Source organism: Drosophila guanche, unplaced genomic scaffold, assembly GCF_900245975.1.
Source record: "Drosophila guanche unplaced genomic scaffold, DGUA_6, whole genome shotgun sequence".
NCBI classification, from domain to species: Eukaryota; Metazoa; Arthropoda; class Insecta; order Diptera; family Drosophilidae; genus Drosophila; species Drosophila guanche.
Genome location: NW_022995743.1, coordinates 17,913,813 through 17,929,894, shown reverse-complemented (window position 1 = coordinate 17,929,894; position 16,082 = coordinate 17,913,813). Strand labels below are relative to the sequence as shown.

Genomic DNA, 16,082 nt, shown 5'->3' with positions numbered 1-16,082 from the left:
CACCTGATATTATAGTAGTCATAGACTAAGTACTCCTACTTGCCTGGAGCCTCTCATGTCAGTATAATTTCTATCTACTCTTCAACCAAGCCTCATTTATTCTTGTCACATTTGCAACATCGTTTTATTTTGAACCCGATATATTCCCACACGTACTAAACATAACAATTGAGCGATGTATGTATGGATATTCCCGTAAAATAACAAATTCAATTATTATATTAGTCTTTGCCTAGAGGCCGTTCATTTATTGTGTTTTATTTCAGTCGTACATGTACGGTTTTGTAATCGCTGGACCAACCGCAGAATCAGTCCCCGCCCCCGCTGATGCTGCATCCGACACAGTCATTGTTGTGGAGATAGGTGCCACCAGGCACACGTCCACTGTAGCCTTCGGGATAGCGAGTGGCATCCCCTTCAACGGTGGATCCGGGCCCACCCACTGAATAGGCATCGGGGGAGTTAATGTAGACGGTGCCCTGTCCCGGCTTGCCCGACCTGTATCCCTTGCCGCCGACAACTACAGTCTCGGCGACTGGTGGACTGCAGTCCCTGCAGCTTCCATTGATGACCACAGTTCCAGCTGAAATAAGCGGAAAGAGGATGTCAGGAGGATGTCAAGGGATTGCCGCTCGTCTTCTTACCTGAAACCAGGCAGATCAGGGCAGCGGCAATGGCAAAGGCGAGACTCAGATGCATCATTGTCGAGCTGTGTGCAAGCGGGATCTACTCGGGGAACGCCACAGCAGATCGCTTTTAAGCTCTATCGCTCTATGGCTTTGAGTCGGACCCCGGCCCCCAGACAGGCGGGGGAAATGCCCTCCTCAAACCAGTTCGATTTACAGATAATTCTTTGAAATGGGTTTTCCACGAAGCTCACAGCTGTCGTGCCTTTATTTAATTATTTAGATCAACTTTTGTATCGCTACCCCACTGTGCACCGGCTCAACCGCGAATGTTGCAACCGACGCAGTCATTGTTGCGCACAAGGGTTCCTGGATAGCCCCGCGAATCGATGGTAGTCACTCGGCCGTCTCCTGACCACCCACCGCCGCTGGCTCCGCCAAGATTGATGTACTGGCCACGGGGCTCCCACTGACGTCTGTGGCGTCTTCCTATGTGCTGGGATCCGCCAGCTGACTGGTGCAACGACCACTGACCAGCCGAATCGTCATCGTCCTCATCCGACACTGGTTTGCCGCGCCTCGGTGCTGGCTTTGGCTTGGGCTTGGCCGTGGTCGGGCGTCCATTTCCGCGGGTGGAGACTGGCCTACGCGTGGTGGTTGTCGTGCGGTCATGGTTACAGTCTTTGCATTCTCCTTTGATGGTCACCTTGCCAGCTGCAGAGTGGAAGAGATTAGGCGCGTCTGGTCGGGGGAGTCGCTGCTGCGAACGGACACTGACCTTGGACAAAGGCCAAAGTGGCCAAGAGGAAAACAGACAGCAGCGTTAAGTACTTCATAATGCGCGTGTGCACTGGACTAGAGCACTGCCCACCCTGCCAGACACGTTTCTTTTATACCCCAATCGAGCTATTCCGGCCTACATGTCTGTAATCTTTCTATAATAAATGCATAACTGTATGGCGTGAAATGTAAATATATATTTTATAGAACTGGAATGCGCACATACTCGTATTTTCTAGACAAAGCTGAACTATTATTGACTTTTGCTCATTGAGATTAGCAATTTTCAATCTCAATTCAAGTCTGTGCGAGCTAATGTATGACGATGTACATGGGCTCCAGGTATTTTAAATCCGAATACTTACCTTGAATGTAATACATGTACATGTATGCCATAAAGTAAAAGCCAATTCTATATAAACAAGTACATGATAAAGTGTGCACAAATGGGATGGGGCTAATACGTTGGATTACTAGAAATTCATAGTAGTTATGTAAATATGTATGTACATATGTAACAAGGAGATCGTTTTCAATATTTATTTTTACTGTCACTGTGGGCTTTGCACTGGAAAACCCAGAATCGAATACGCAAAATAGAATAAAAATATTATCGGCTTGAGCTGTGTTTTCCCAAGCGGGTCTCTGTCTGGTCGGGGGTTATCTGAACGGGCAATGCACCTGATCCGAGTAGGCTCGAGTGGGGCGCACTCGACCCGACGCTAAGCTGACTATATAAGATCGCAGCCGACTGTTCGACGGCATCAGTTGAGTCCAATCCATTCAGCACTAGCCCATAGAGCAGAACCAGAATACAGAATCAATATGAAATTCTTCTCAGTCGTCAGCGTTTTTGTGATCGGTCTGCTCGCCCTGGCCAATGGTGAGTTGAGCGCATTAAACTGGCTTTGATGTCTTCAATACTATAATGTTTTCCCCTCTGCTCAGCTGTTCCCCTGTCGCCCGATCCCGGCAATGTGGTCATCAACGGTGACTGCAAGTACTGCAATGTCCATGGAGGAAAGTAGGCAGCCCCAGCCCCTCCCGAAGATCAAGCGACGGCCATAGATCCATAACATACCTCAAACTTAAGGCACTATATTTATGCAAACTCTTTCTTTAAATGAAGCCTAGAACTTAGAACCAACACAACAGTTAAACAACAAAAAATATAAAACCAAACAGAGCCCGTACATAAATGGCGTTCAAAGTTATTTTAATTGCACAAAAAGCTGCGAATTTAACTGGAATCCTGTTAGGACAGAATTGACTAATCGGATTATGCAGGTGCTGGGGGGCGGAGGGAAAGTGGGATGTGATGTAGATGTAGATGTACTTAGATGACATTTGTAGAAAAAATGTGAAATGTAAAATTTAAAAATAACACGAGAAGGGATGTGTGAGACTCTTCTTACGCGTCACAACTTATATACCCGGTACTCAGTACTACATGTGTACCTTAGCGGTCCAGACGAACGGACAGACGGACAGACGGACAGACAGACATGGCTCTGTCGACTCGGCTATTGATGCTGATCAAGAATATATATACTATATTATGGGGTTGGAAAGTCACTTAGGTACAGAAGTACTCCTGAGTACCGGGTATAAAAGTTGGGACGAGTAAGAAGCGTCTCACACGCCTCTCCTCGTTAAAAGATGTTATAAAATTTCTCAAACGATAGACAATCAGACAATAGTTTAAATTTTCTGGGTCTCATAAGTCTCAACCCAACATGCTCAATACCCTTTTTTTAACGAATTTAGATAGTAATCAGATATCGGGGAACAACAAACTTATTCTCTTGGGTATTTTTAAACATATAATACAACTTTACACTAATTGGTCAAAAGTTGTTTTTATACCCGGTACTTGAAGAGTAAATAGGGTATATTGTATTTGTGGGGAACAACGGATGTACAAATGTATGTATGTAACGCACAGAAGGAAACGTTTCCGGCCCCATAAAGTATATATATTTTTGATCAGCATCAATAGCCGAGTCATGTCTGTCTGTCTAACAGACGGACAGATAGACATGGCTCTATCGACTCGACTATTGATGCTGATCAAGAATATATATACCTTATGGGGTCGGAAACCTTTCCTACTGTGTGTTGCATACATTCACTTTGTGCACAAATACAATATACACCCTATTTACTCTTCGAGTACCGGGTATAAAAAACGCAAAGGTACAAAAGTACTACTGAGAACCGGGTATAAAAGTTGTGACGCGTAAGAAGCGTCTCACACGTCCCTCCTCGGTTTTACTATGACACGGCCCTCATGGAAAGCAAGAAGATGGATTGCACATGTAATGGGGTTTCTTCTGATTTGTATTGCTTACATTCCAGCCTATTATCACCAAAGAAGTATCACTTGTTTATTTGAAAGATGGAAAGTGTTTCAAAAAAAAGCTTTGAAAGTGGTGAGGAGCTGCACTACTACTTTTATGAACACATTTACATTTCAATTTTTTCTACACCAGTCGTCTACATCTATATACATACATACATACATTACTTCTCATACCAATACGACTTTTAGTTCACCTCCGTCCCCCAGAGCAACACACTGCAAGTGGCAGAGGGTGCATGCATAAACAAAGCTGTAGGAAGGGCTGGAGGGTATCTAGGGTATTTTTGGTTTTTTGTTTTAACTTTGAATAGGAAGTGATTAATTTGAATCTACATTTTTATGAAATCTAAACATTTTGCACTAGACATTGAGCTAACAGACTGACATCGCGTTCTCTTTGTGCTTGTCTTTTCTCCTCGTAATATCGGGAACTTCTTAAACACACACTCTGAAATTTGACTATTCTGTTTTGAAAGCTGTTTTGCTTGCTAACTGAGAAAATGTGTGGCCATTGATTGACTATCAATTTCCACGGCTTTTTATTCATCGGAATTTAAGTGGACTTATTACTGGGAAGTATCCCAGTGGGGCGCCAAGTGGAACAGAATCAGAATCAGGTTTGAAATCTCAGCTTAGCACGTGAATCGAATATAGCCCCGGCCTATTGCCTCTGTCCCGTTGTTGTTTACGCTCAATTTCATTGAGAACGTCGCACTGCACTTGGGCACTGCTCTGGGAAATTCCCACTTGGAACCGATGCTTTCGCTGGAACCTTTTCCCGCTGCTGCGGCTGTTTCTGATAAGAGCAATCGGCATATGTATGTACCAGTTCCATAACTGGGGGTATAAAAGCTTTGCTCTATCTGGCATTTGGCATCAGTTGCCTGCCTGCATCAAATTCTCTAGAGTCAACACGCCGAGCACTTCAAATCAAATCCACAATGAAATTCCTTTCGCTTGCTTTTGTCCTGGGTCTGATGGCGGCTTTGGCTAACGGTGAGTAGAAACAAAAATCATCTAAAGTGTATTTCGATTAAATTAATTGTTAATATTTCTATGTGCTTCGCTACAGCCACGCCACTGAACCCTGGAAATGTCATCATCAATGGCGACTGCCGCGTGTGCAATGTGAGGGCTTGAGAAGGTCGCAGCCGGAGGAAAGGAAGATGGACCACTGCAATCGGCTACAATGAGCACACCGCCAGAAATTAAATAACATAACAAAATATTCTTAAGCCTTAAACTGAATTCTAATCGAATATAAAATAAATTTTAATTTTAATCCCACTTTTCTGTTTTTTTTGTTTGAGGGAAATATTGAAAGATGTTCGAAGGTATACAATTCTGAAATCTTTGCAACTGAAATATATTTTCTACACCTATACTTGTGACCGACTCTGTATGTACCTACATTACATAGTCAGTTATCTGCTTCTCCGGCCATTGAAAATGTACTACCGACTGAATAATTAAAAATTTAATTATTGTATTTATTTGCGATTTCCTACTAAAAGGTTTTTACATATGTAGAATTTTGTTTATTTTTCGTTTGATGTCAAATTTATTAATATTTTAATACAATATATGGTGGTGCTAGTTGAGGGTACCTTTTAATCGGAAACTTGGCTTAAGCCTTTTAATTGATTAAATGTAGAGTCTTTGGCTGGGGCCCTATTTGATCAACCAGCAATTTTACTTTTTATGTGCATATATACTCGTATAAACATAAGTAAACATACACACATTTGTATGTTTGCACAACTGTGTTCAATAAAATAGTAGTGCGGCACCTCACACATTTCGCATTTTTTTGAGATATTTCCAGAGACCCAAATGGAGTTCTTTTAGAAAGCCTGAAATGAACGCATGAAAAACTCGAAAAAATGTTACATTTGAATTCCATCTTCTTATTTTACATGAAAGTGTTTAGTTTTTTGAGAGAATTTAAGGAAAAGGAAAATACCGAAACGAAAAGGAAAACCATTCATGTTCTACATGTTATTGAGCTTTATTATTTAGTTTTTAACTAATTTAACGAATTTTATAATATTTGATTCTAACCTTATTCGATAGTCAAATAAAATAATAGCTCTTCACGTACAAGTAAGACTCTTAGTCTACTTCGAATGGTTAATTAGGTGAAATTGAATAGTGTGAGTGCATACATATTTTTTTTTTTTAGTTGTTAGTCTAAGGTCCTAGTCTTAGAGGTTCTCTACTGTCCAACAAATTCTTTATTCTCTCTTATTCAAATATCTAACCAAATTAAGTTTACAGATGGGGATTTCGTGAATTAAACATTTACCCCCACTATGTAAATGAACAACTGATTTCCTGTGTATTGAAAGTGCCTTAAAAATAGTTTTAAATGTGATGGCACAAGCCATGGTGCTGAGCGTTAAATTCTCATCTGGCTGCCACAACCGAACAGAACAAACGTCAGTGGTTCAAATGCGGACATTTTTAATATTTGTCTGACAGATCTTAAATAGAAATATAACACGGCTCAAAAAAAAAAAAAGAAAAAAAGTGATGAGGCGCGTTGGTACTAGTTTGTTGAACACAATTGTACATATGTACATATATTTCTGTGGGTATTCGCTTAAATATAGATCGATACTATAGTCCGCTTCAATATAAAAGAAGAACGCACTCGCCCGTTCGGAGACAGATCCCGTTCAATCCCCGAACCGAGTATGAAATCGATCGGACTTGCCTTATCTGTGCTGCTTCTTTGCTGCCTTCTGGCTGTGGTCAACGGTAATTGATATTAAATCGTGATTTCTAGTGGGTGACATCTCTATTGACAGAGGAAACAACTTTCTTTGTTTAACTTGCAGCCACGCCTGGTAAGGTGTACATTAACGGAAAATGCATTGATTGCAATCGACCAGATGGCGACGATTCTATAGTTATTCCCGAGGAACCCAGGTCGGGAGCAATGTCCTACGCTCTCACATCTGGAGCCATACTATTTGGAGCACTATATCATCTTTTAAGTTAGTTCTACGTGTAGTATGAATATGAATAAAAAACATCAAATATCAAAGCTATTATCCTATACATTGTATGTAAAGTTAGTTGCGTCAGAGGAATACTCCTCACACCAGCTACGCAAGGAATCAATCAAGAACAATCGTTCACTGATAAACGAGAAAATACGTATAGATCCAAACTTATACCATTGTAATTATAATGGATTCGAATGTATAAAAATTGATTATTCTTTAATAAATAATAAATAAACATTTATTCTCGCCTTGGCAAGTTCCATGTAAACGTTATTCTAGATAAGCGAACGGAGCCAGACAATTTCAATAGAGAAGAATACTCTATTTTATTACTCTCACAGCCACAATTTCGTCATTCTGTAGGGAAGAACTTTATCTATCATATCGCCGAATTGGGATCAGATTAGATCATTATTATAGCATTATTATAGAAATTAATTCGAAGTGGCTGCGATTTGTTTTATTTATATTTGTTTTTTGCACATTCTCTCATCCACACTCTGCTTCGTGTAGTGTGTGGCTCTAGGGGAGGGGGGCGAGCCAAAGGAGCGCGTTGGCGTTAGAAGTTATGTAGATGTTGATGACAGATGTACAAAAAAATGTAAAATATGAAAATAAGCGTTAAGGTACAGATGTTATACTGAGTACCGGGTATAAAAGCTGTGACGCGTAAGAAGCGTCTCACACGTCCCTTCTCGTTTGCTTTATTTTGTATCACTCGATCAGTCGCAGCTGCAGCTTTTCTGCCGAGCTTAAGCACGTGCAGCGGCTTATCTATTGGGAAAATTCAGTTTATGGGGTATTTCCCATTCCGATTTGACTTTTGACCGTCATAGAAATACACACGTACATGCATACATATGTACATACATATGAATACGTATGAATCCGATTTAAATTTATTTTACAGACAATTACTGCGATTTCGTTGGCGTTGCCTATAAAAACAACCAAATCAGCCGCAGCTCTCACAGTTGAGATTGGACTATTGCAATAAATATGAAGTGGATTTCTATGGTCTTCGTTTTGGGTCTATTGGCTTTGGCCAGTGGTGAGTTGACAAAGCCTTTGCACATTATTGTGTCAGCAGTTCGACAATTTGAATTACTATGTTTTGGTCTGTGAAATCCTTAACGTGAACTTGTTTTCTATTTCCACAGCATCCCCGCTGACGCCCGGAAACGTAATAATAAACGGAGATTGCCGTAGTTGCAATGTGCACGGGGGCTAACGTAGAGAAGATCGTGGTGATGCAGTGGCTATACTGGCCAAGAGAATAGATAAATAAACTGCACCAGAAATGTATTTCGTTCATTTTATTTTATTTTTGAATGTTTATTGAATGTTATTGCCATTTACCTAGGACCTAGTCGCCTCGTATGTTGCAAACTTTGCAGTCCCCGTTGATGATCACGTTGCCAGGACTCAGGGGGTTGGCTAGAAACAAAAAAATAACCTATGTTAGTGGAGACTTGCCTCTTGACTTTAGAGCAGAGTCTCCAACTCACCACTAGCCAGGGCACAAAGGCCCAGAACGAAAGCAATCGACAGCCACTTCATGATTTAAATGATTTGGGTACTTGGCAGCAGCTAATCTGTCGACCGGCTCGAGCAGGTCTCTTTTCTAACCTCATCTGGTGCTACAGCAATTGCGCATTTTCGATTCATGTATTTAGTTAGTGCAATCTAAGCTGTAGCTGAGGCCATTGCGTCTTGATTTGATTCTGATTATATTTGATTATTCGCTGCCGGAGAACCCGAAACGATCTGTTGAACATATTGAAACTGTTCATATGCATTTGCTACACTGTGCTGCAAGTATTTATTAGAATTTGAACAGAACATGCAGCTGATACCTGATACATGGAACTGTCTAAGAGGTAATTAAAAAGCTAGAGCCGCCTGCCCACGCTACTTTAAATATATAAATATATACATTCACACATGTGTACGTACATACATATAATGTGTATACTTATATTTGAGTACTCATCAGAGACAGGGAAACCAAATCCCTAAGCTCCTGCAACTGCATAAAGTAAAGCTTAAAATGGCTTTGCCCCTTTCCAAATAAACATTGACTATTTACGAAAGTTGAGTTTGTTTAAGTTTCGAAACTCCTGGAAGGACTCTCTCTGAGAGCTCAAACTGAACTGGTTCAATGGTATGTGCGTTCGACTCCGCAGAAGGCACACACTCGTAAATGAACGTGTCTGCGGTTGAATTAACTTTTCCCCCAAAAGTTCCTGTCTGTACGAGTGGGTTGGCGCACATTGTTGGCAATTAAGCGAATGATTCACAAAAAGGGCAGCACCGAGGCCGAGGCTTCTGATACTCTAGCAGGTCTATATCTATCCGAAATATTCTTATCCTTATCCTTTGCGATGTTAGTTTGCAAAAAATATGTTTACCCAATTCAATAGCATAAAACAACGAACCAAGGGCACCATGTAAAAAGCATTTTGAGTGGTGTGGGTGGGTTTTGGGGAGATTGCTACAGAGTCAGATTGGGACACCGAAAGGGTTTAACTCTCTCATCCAGCTCGAAGCTCCAGTACCAGCTCCAGCACCAGCTCCAGCACCAGCTCCAGCACCAGCTCCAGCTGGATTACCGAACTGTGCATTTGTGTGCGAGGGAGAGCGGCTTATGCTGCACAAGCGTGTTGTTTCTTTGGGAACATTCGTGAGCGTAAAAAGCATTACGGTTAAATGAACCCCACACAGACGCATGTGACTATCCACGTGCACGAGAGTATTATTTGTGTCTTTGTATGGCCGTACGCATGGCTGGCACGTGTGCGTTAACAATTTAATTACGTTGTGGTGTGGCAGTGTGGTGGGGTGCCACAGGTTTGGGACAGCTGCCACATGTCACTCGGCAAAGTTAATCACCCCGTCAAGAGGGCATTCAGGTATTAAAGACTTTCTGTGGCATCCGCTGTCTTACACTTAAAGCCATAGCCATTAGCAGCATGCATACACATTTACATACAGATGCACATATGTAAATGCCTTTACTTTGTGTTAGTTATGCAATAAAAGCTTCCTTGGTATAACTATAACGAGTGTTTCAATTCGAATAAGTTTCGCAGCTTGCATTAAATTTGAATGTTGGTGGTTTTATTAAGCGCCCCCTTTTACTCTGTTCGTCTCTCTTTTTATACCCGGTACCCGAAGAGTAAATAGGGTATATTGTATTTGTGAGGAATAACGGGCAGAAGGCAACGTTTCCGACCTCATAAAGTATATATATTATAAATAAGCATCAATAGACGAGTCGATAGAGCCATGTCTGTCTGTCCGTCAGTCTGAAGGTTTTTTATAAAAAAACACTATAAAATATAACCGCGAAAATACTTTTCTTCGCAATGCATGGTGCATTGGTTAGAGAATTTAGAGGTCTCTCTAAGAGTTAGTACTCAGTACTAGCACGAGCGTAATGTTTTGTTATTTCAACTTGGCAAAAATGGATTATTGCATTTGTTTTGTCATTTAATTGCGTTGCAACATACTTACTAGACACACCAAACTATAAGTTGGATTGCTTAATACTGTTCCAGGAAGCTTTAAATCACGCAAAGAGTAGAACGCTTGTAAATGAAATAGTTTCGGCACATGTCACATGCGGCAAATAATGCCCGCAAGTATATTTCACTGATGTAATGTCTGTACGGGAGGTATAAATCCTACAATTGAATGCAGTTGTGCCAAAACACGGCGCATTCATTTTATCAGCTATTCCCTATTCCTTAAAGAAGATAAATGTCGCGTTTGAAGTTTATACTCCATTAGTATCCGGTTTTAAATTATGTAGCTTTGTGTTCGTTCACCAAGAGCACTTCATCAGTGCTCAGTGATGGATTGAACAATATTAATATAAACTCCAATTCATGTTTAAGCTAGCAGAGGTTCTTTATGTTTGTTTATGTATGCACTTTAAAACCAGTAGGAACGTTTGTGAGACACTTCGTACTCGTCATAACTTTGTTACCCGGTACTCAGTATTCATATGCATGTATGTATGTACATATGTAACCTTAGTGTGATACATATGCATGCATGTATGTAGTTGTTTTATAATTGCTTGATGGCAATGTGAACATTTATTAAGCAATGCTGAACTTATATTCATTAAAGTAGCTCCAAGTTTACATTTGTTACAATAAGGTATTCTATTCTAATGCGTGACTGAGTGCGAGTCGGAGTACTCTGGTCTCTGAGTACTAGGCGCTCATCAGGACGAACGGACGCACAGACAGACATAGTTATTATGGCTCGTCTATTGATGCTGATCAAGAAAACATAACCTATTTATTCTTTTGGTACCGGGTATAATAAGAAAAAGGGCAAGTGATAACCGTCACATAACCGTTCGCGGGGAAACAAACAGAAAATAAACTTTAGTTTCAATTGTTCAAATTATAATAATTCATTGCTGCACTAAAAAGTCATTGAAAATTACGATCGAAAAATTGCACAGAATGTAATGTGTCGCTTGTCGGAGCAACTTCTGTATGCGCAACATGTACATATAATGTAAAATTCGGCATATTAATTTAAAATCCAGATTTGGAGTTAAAAATAATAAAAGCACATTTTTTGATTTCTTGGCGTAAAGCTTGAGCTATAGCAAAGATCAAGTGCATGGCTGCGTTACTCCACTAAACTAAATAAGTTGAAAATCTTTGGGTGAACCAATGTTTTTACAGAGTATGAAAAACGTCCAAGAGATACATGGTTTAAGTAAAATTTTATAAGATATGCTAATAACAATACTCGTTCAAGAAAAGTTGCATTGGGCTTGAGCTCATAAAGTTGAAAATATTTCAGTGTGCAAGAATGTATTGAAATTTAATGTACACACTACGTCTTTCAGGTACAGGTAACATAATGTTTCGGTAGTATAGATAGATAGATATGTTGAAACTGATTTGTCGCAGCTTTTGTTTAAAAACACTTGTAACAGTGTGAGAATACAGAAGTCTGGATGCAAAACTTGGTGGCTCTAGCTTTTCTGGTTTCTGAGATCCAGGCGATCAACAAGACGGACGGACGGACGGACAGACGGACGGACGGACGGACAGACGGACAGACAGACATGGCTCAATCGACTCGGCTTTTGATGCTGAACAAAATATATATACTTTCTGGGGTTCGGAAACGCTTCCTTCTGTGCGTTACATACCACCGTTATTCGCACGAATACAATATGCCCTATTTACTCATCGAGTACCGGGTATAAATATATTATTTGTATAAGAGTAGCTAAACTGGATGAATGCGAACGGAAATAATAAAAACAATTAGAGCTTCTTAGCTCAAATCTAGAACACCACCCAGAGTACCCGTACACCCCCTTATCAGGTCTGTCTGTTTTGCCAAAGCTTTCCAGCTCAGAGTGGGGTTCATCAAAACAAACCTACATAGGTCCCTGATCAGTTTGCAATAGATCTTCACGCTGGATAGTGGTTCGAAACGTCATCATGTTGTCCCATCGTTCCTTCTACGGAGCTCTGATTCTCGGCTCCTTTCTGTGCCTGCTGCAAGACAGCATGGCTGAGGTGGGAAAGCTGGTTTGCTTCTACGAAGCGGCAAGCTTTGTGCGGGAAGGTGAGTTGGGACTTCTAATCTTTGCGTGCCAAACCGATCAGAGGTTATCTGTCTCTCTGTCAGGTCCAGCACAATTGTCGCTCGTTGAACTGGAGCCTGCACTCAGTTTCTGCAACTTTCTGGTCTACGGCTATGCAGGCATCGATGCAGAGAGTCACAAGATCAAGAGTCTCGATCCGGAGCTGAGCTACAACCGCCAGCATTACCGCAAAATAACTGCCCTGCGTCAAAAGTTTCCCCACGTTCGATTCCTCCTCTCAGTGGGCGGAAATCGGGATCTTAGCGCCGAGGGCTTGGTAGACAACGTAAAGTACTTGAACGTGCTGGAGCAGCCGGAACATCGGAGCAGCTTCAGGGCGAGCGTGGTGGCCGAGCTCAGCAATTATGGCTTCGATGGCCTGGACTTGGCATGGCAGTTTCCCATGAATCGGCCCAAGCTGCAGCAGGGGGTGCTGAAGAGGGCGTGGAGTGCAGTCCGGGGCTGGTTCAGTGTGGCTTCGGTGGACAGCAAAGCGCCAGAGCACAGGGAGCAGTTCGCCACTCTTGTCAGGGAGCTGCGAATGGACTTGCAACGTAGTGGCAAGCTCTTATCCCTCAGCATGCTGCCCCACGTCGATGCAGAGCGTGAGTACTGAGAGCAGAATCCACTTCCGTTGAACTTACCTCCATTCACAGTTTTCATTGACGTTCCCTCGGTGCTCGAGCATGTGGACTTTGTGAACCTGGGAACCTATGACTTCCACACACCGGAACGAGATCCCAAGGTCGGCGATCTGCCCGCGCCACTGTATGCCATGTACGACCGCGATCCCACCCACAGCGTGCAGCACCAGGTCCAGTACTGGCTAAACCAGACATCCGGGTCGAATGCGGGCCAACTACACATCAGCATCGCCAGCTACGGGCGCTCCTGGAATATGACAAGGAACTCTGGCATCACTGGTTATCCTCCCATACCAGCAGCGGACGGAGCTGCTCCAGCTGGCAAGCAAACCGGAATTCCCGGACTACTCAGCTGGCCAGAGATTTGTGAGCTGCTCCAGCAGCAGCCCCTGGACAAGGAGGCTCCACACCTGCGAAAGGTCGGCGATCCAACGAAGCGGTTCGGCATCTATGCCTACCGCTCGGCAGATGAGAACGGGCAAAATGGATTGTGGGTGGGCTACGAAGATCCCACAACGGCGGCCATCAAGGCAGGCTTTTCTCAGGCTCAAGGTCTTGGCGGAGTGGCTTTCCACGACGTGTCCCTGGACGATTTTCGTGGTCAGTGTGCTGGCGAAAAGTACCCGATACTCAGGAGCATAAAGTATCGTTTGTAGAATCTTTATCATTTATTTTCGATTGAATATTTTCAGTACTTTGCGAGAAATTTTAAGATTTGTACGTATGTACATACATATGTAAATATGTATTGTTTCTTGTCATTTTAATTTCGGTGGAAACATTTTAGTCCCTTAGACTTTCCCAAGACTCCATTCCCAAGCGCTATTTACTCAATACTTACGAATGTTGTTGGTAGAATTCGACTTGGTAAAAGGTCGATTTGTGGAATTTTAAGTGTTTTTTGTTGAGTTTTCTTCAGTTGTTAAGCCACGTACTCCGCCACAAGAGCAAATTGCAACGTTGACATGCCTGTACTCTTCTGGCCACATTCGGAGCGGAATGGAGAGGCAAGGATACAAACCGAACCAACGAAAAGAAGGCAGTAAAAACGTAGGAAGTATAACCAAAAAGATTCCCGTCCCGACATTGAAGTGGCGGGCGAAGCGTAAAGCAAAGCAAATTCGCAAATTCCTTGAAAAGAGGAGGACGGGCACTGGCCGGGTAGGCACAGGGAGGTCTTAAGTAAAAGTTGAAATTAAACCAATTAGTTTCCCGCCACCATCCTCGAGGATGTCGTAGCTGCAATGAAGCGCATAAAGCCAGGCGGTATAAGGACCAACACAGTAGTAACTCCCAAGTGCTAGATATGTGCCGGATGGATGTCACGAACCATAGTGGTGGTACTTATCGTAATGCGAGACAAATTATAAGTACAATAGATACCTTGGAATGGAAATAGTTCGCTTTTGTCGGTAATTCCGTATTCCGTATTCAAATTTACGGACAGGAAATAGAATTCGGAAACATCTATAAAATAGTATTTTACTCATCCGGAGAAGAACTCAGCCAGAGGTCCGTGAGTTGCGTAAGTGTGCGATGACAAACGATGACAGGACGATGGCATCACTAGTTCAGGTTCCTGGAGACTTGCTTGGAAATCGGACTACTTACACCACCAGGCAGGTAGACGGCGCTGGGTTGCTTTTTGAGAGTATTTTAAACGACGGCACAGTCTGTGGAGCGGCTGTAGGGGAGGGAAGGGGAGGGGAGGGAAGATAAGAGCCGTAACTAAGGGAGGGGGTGCGGAGGTGAGGCGGACTCGGCGGATGGCGCCGTCATAAATTAATTATGATTTAACAACTTTAGCATGCACGACACGGCAGGGAAAACTTTTGCGCTTTTCATCCGTACCGTGCCTAGCCCCAGCCCAACTCCCGGCCCGGCCCTCTCCCGACCGGTTTCTATGTACACATTTTGTATCGCTTTGTGGGGGGAAATTTTATAATTTTAATGAGCGCAAAAAAGTTGGAAAGTTTTGGACTGTGTTGCCACTGGAGGTGCATTTGACAAGGAGCACTGATAAGGGAGCCGAGCAGAGCAGAGGGCAGTAAAGTGGACAGGCGAACTTTATTCGGACTCATGTACAGGTTTTAGGTATAACAACAAAGGCGAGCAGGGAACAGCCAGTTCGGAGAACCACAACGAGAGCCCACTGCTGCGCTACTGCTTGCCGGCTCCGCTCTTGATGTCCTCGAAAGCCTTCTGCCAGAGCTTGTCGAACTGCTTGGGCAGTTTGGCGCGCACCCGGTCCGCGAGCAGGCGGGCGCCACGCAGGTTGTCCTCTTCGTAGTGGGGCAGGGCTGAGAGGCGGGCCAGCCAGGCGGACAGCTTGGGGTTCTTGGCGCCTTCCACGGGACAGTAGCTCAGGTGCAGCGTGCTCAGGGTGGCCACCACACTAAAGTCGGCGATTGTCAGTTGGCCGCCGGCCAGATAGGGATTCTCGCCCAGAAACAGCTCCAGAAGATCGTACGCTGCATGGAGATCTGCTATCCTGTCCTTGGGCACTTCTGTGGCATTCTCCTTGAAGAGGGCCCGCTGCAGAGGCTTGAAGCAGCCGTGGAAGAGCACACCGGACTCGAAGTGCAGACGCTGATCCACCACCGCCCGCTGCAATGGTTCCTTGGGGTAGAGGGCATCGTCCTGGGCATACTTGTTCACCAGATAGCCGATGATGGCGTGGGAGTCCCAGATGCAGGCCTCACCATCCTCCAGCATGGGCACCGTGTGCTGCGGGTTCTTGCGCAGCAATTCCGGCTCCAAGTGCTCCCCCGCCTGCATGTCCAGACGCCGGAACTCGTGCTCCAACTGCAGCTCGCGCAGTGTTAGAAGGACAGCCCGCACCGGAGGACTCGTCTCCGTGCCATAGAGAACCAGGTTAGCCATTTGGGAGAAGTTAAGGGCCGCTGGCTTGGTAGATTGAGATTCTGAACAGACACTGAGCAACCAGCAGCGCACGGAATCAGGGCAGCCACGGCCACAGCCACAGCCAGTGATTAAACTGATTTTAAACTTTAGGCTAGATAAGATTAG

At 43.5% G+C, this 16,082-nt stretch overlaps 9 protein-coding genes across 9 annotated transcripts; 5 read left to right on the top strand and 4 right to left on the bottom strand.

Annotated features, from left to right (window-relative positions):
• Positions 1 to 242: 242 nt before the first annotated feature.
• On the bottom strand, positions 243 to 801 carry LOC117590979 (bomanin-23). The gene is made up of 2 exons (XM_034284055.1): positions 645 to 801; positions 243 to 583 (listed from the first exon to the last, which is right to left on the bottom strand). The coding sequence occupies exons 1-2, from the start codon at positions 700 to 702 to the stop codon at positions 309 to 311; spliced, it is 333 nt and encodes a 110-aa protein (XP_034139946.1). The 5' UTR covers positions 703 to 801; the 3' UTR covers positions 243 to 308.
• Positions 802 to 859: 58 nt separating this feature from the next.
• On the bottom strand, positions 860 to 1,515 carry LOC117590972. The gene is made up of 2 exons (XM_034284042.1): positions 1,405 to 1,515; positions 860 to 1,340 (listed from the first exon to the last, which is right to left on the bottom strand). Exons 1-2 carry the CDS (start codon positions 1,460 to 1,462, stop codon positions 946 to 948), a joined length of 453 nt encoding a protein of 150 aa, XP_034139933.1. The 5' UTR covers positions 1,463 to 1,515; the 3' UTR covers positions 860 to 945.
• Positions 1,516 to 2,147: 632 nt separating this feature from the next.
• On the top strand, positions 2,148 to 2,599 carry LOC117579910 (bomanin-2). Its single transcript, XM_034266050.1, has 2 exons — positions 2,148 to 2,289; positions 2,355 to 2,599. The coding sequence occupies exons 1-2, from the start codon at positions 2,232 to 2,234 to the stop codon at positions 2,432 to 2,434; spliced, it is 138 nt and encodes a 45-aa protein (XP_034121941.1). The 5' UTR covers positions 2,148 to 2,231; the 3' UTR covers positions 2,435 to 2,599.
• A 2,014-nt stretch (positions 2,600 to 4,613) lies between these two features.
• LOC117579498 (bomanin-3-like) lies at positions 4,614 to 5,047 on the top strand. Its single transcript, XM_034265404.1, has 2 exons — positions 4,614 to 4,764; positions 4,841 to 5,047. The coding sequence occupies exons 1-2, from the start codon at positions 4,710 to 4,712 to the stop codon at positions 4,906 to 4,908; spliced, it is 123 nt and encodes a 40-aa protein (XP_034121295.1). The 5' UTR covers positions 4,614 to 4,709; the 3' UTR covers positions 4,909 to 5,047.
• Positions 5,048 to 6,421: 1,374 nt separating this feature from the next.
• On the top strand, positions 6,422 to 6,829 carry LOC117579490. Its single transcript, XM_034265394.1, has 2 exons — positions 6,422 to 6,528; positions 6,609 to 6,829. Exons 1-2 carry the CDS (start codon positions 6,465 to 6,467, stop codon positions 6,770 to 6,772), a joined length of 228 nt encoding a protein of 75 aa, XP_034121285.1. The 5' UTR covers positions 6,422 to 6,464; the 3' UTR covers positions 6,773 to 6,829.
• Positions 6,830 to 7,735: 906 nt separating this feature from the next.
• On the top strand, positions 7,736 to 8,084 carry LOC117579517 (bomanin-3-like). Its single transcript, XM_034265428.1, has 2 exons — positions 7,736 to 7,830; positions 7,940 to 8,084. The coding sequence occupies exons 1-2, from the start codon at positions 7,779 to 7,781 to the stop codon at positions 8,008 to 8,010; spliced, it is 123 nt and encodes a 40-aa protein (XP_034121319.1). The 5' UTR covers positions 7,736 to 7,778; the 3' UTR covers positions 8,011 to 8,084.
• On the bottom strand, positions 8,081 to 8,407 carry LOC117579509 (bomanin-3-like). Its single transcript, XM_034265416.1, has 2 exons — positions 8,288 to 8,407; positions 8,081 to 8,216 (listed from the first exon to the last, which is right to left on the bottom strand). Exons 1-2 carry the CDS (start codon positions 8,337 to 8,339, stop codon positions 8,146 to 8,148), a joined length of 123 nt encoding a protein of 40 aa, XP_034121307.1. The 5' UTR covers positions 8,340 to 8,407; the 3' UTR covers positions 8,081 to 8,145.
• A 3,824-nt stretch (positions 8,408 to 12,231) lies between these two features.
• LOC117579454 (chitinase-like protein Idgf5) lies at positions 12,232 to 13,794 on the top strand. The gene is made up of 3 exons (XM_034265345.1): positions 12,232 to 12,389; positions 12,453 to 13,013; positions 13,065 to 13,794. The coding sequence occupies exons 1-3, from the start codon at positions 12,263 to 12,265 to the stop codon at positions 13,706 to 13,708; spliced, it is 1,332 nt and encodes a 443-aa protein (XP_034121236.1). The 5' UTR covers positions 12,232 to 12,262; the 3' UTR covers positions 13,709 to 13,794.
• A 1,223-nt stretch (positions 13,795 to 15,017) lies between these two features.
• On the bottom strand, positions 15,018 to 16,025 carry LOC117579465 (glutathione S-transferase 1). Its single transcript, XM_034265356.1, has one exon. The coding sequence runs from the start codon at positions 15,933 to 15,935 to the stop codon at positions 15,213 to 15,215; it is 723 nt and encodes a 240-aa protein (XP_034121247.1). The 5' UTR covers positions 15,936 to 16,025; the 3' UTR covers positions 15,018 to 15,212.
• Positions 16,026 to 16,082: the final 57 nt, after the last annotated feature.

Coding starts and splice junctions, on each gene's coding strand:
- LOC117590979 (XM_034284055.1), bottom strand. CDS start 702: ATGATGCATCTGAGTCTCGCCTTTGCCATTGCCGCTGCCCTGATCTGC. Junction 584..644: donor CCTGATCTGCCTGGTTTCAG/GTAAGAAGACGA, acceptor CGCTTATTTCAG/CTGGAACTGTGGTCATCAAT.
- LOC117590972 (XM_034284042.1), bottom strand. CDS start 1,462: ATGAAGTACTTAACGCTGCTGTCTGTTTTCCTCTTGGCCACTTTGGCC. Junction 1,341..1,404: donor CACTTTGGCCTTTGTCCAAG/GTCAGTGTCCGT, acceptor TCCACTCTGCAG/CTGGCAAGGTGACCATCAAA.
- LOC117579910 (XM_034266050.1), top strand. CDS start 2,232: ATGAAATTCTTCTCAGTCGTCAGCGTTTTTGTGATCGGTCTGCTCGCC. Junction 2,290..2,354: donor TCTGCTCGCCCTGGCCAATG/GTGAGTTGAGCG, acceptor CCCTCTGCTCAG/CTGTTCCCCTGTCGCCCGAT.
- LOC117579498 (XM_034265404.1), top strand. CDS start 4,710: ATGAAATTCCTTTCGCTTGCTTTTGTCCTGGGTCTGATGGCGGCTTTG. Junction 4,765..4,840: donor GATGGCGGCTTTGGCTAACG/GTGAGTAGAAAC, acceptor GCTTCGCTACAG/CCACGCCACTGAACCCTGGA.
- LOC117579490 (XM_034265394.1), top strand. CDS start 6,465: ATGAAATCGATCGGACTTGCCTTATCTGTGCTGCTTCTTTGCTGCCTT. Junction 6,529..6,608: donor CCTTCTGGCTGTGGTCAACG/GTAATTGATATT, acceptor TTTAACTTGCAG/CCACGCCTGGTAAGGTGTAC.
- LOC117579517 (XM_034265428.1), top strand. CDS start 7,779: ATGAAGTGGATTTCTATGGTCTTCGTTTTGGGTCTATTGGCTTTGGCC. Junction 7,831..7,939: donor TCTATTGGCTTTGGCCAGTG/GTGAGTTGACAA, acceptor CTATTTCCACAG/CATCCCCGCTGACGCCCGGA.
- LOC117579509 (XM_034265416.1), bottom strand. CDS start 8,339: ATGAAGTGGCTGTCGATTGCTTTCGTTCTGGGCCTTTGTGCCCTGGCT. Junction 8,217..8,287: donor CCTTTGTGCCCTGGCTAGTG/GTGAGTTGGAGA, acceptor TTTTGTTTCTAG/CCAACCCCCTGAGTCCTGGC.
- LOC117579454 (XM_034265345.1), top strand. CDS start 12,263: ATGTTGTCCCATCGTTCCTTCTACGGAGCTCTGATTCTCGGCTCCTTT. Junction 12,390..12,452: donor GGCAAGCTTTGTGCGGGAAG/GTGAGTTGGGAC, acceptor TCTCTCTGTCAG/GTCCAGCACAATTGTCGCTC. Junction 13,014..13,064: donor GCCCCACGTCGATGCAGAGC/GTGAGTACTGAG, acceptor CTCCATTCACAG/TTTTCATTGACGTTCCCTCG.
- LOC117579465 (XM_034265356.1), bottom strand. CDS start 15,935: ATGGCTAACCTGGTTCTCTATGGCACGGAGACGAGTCCTCCGGTGCGG.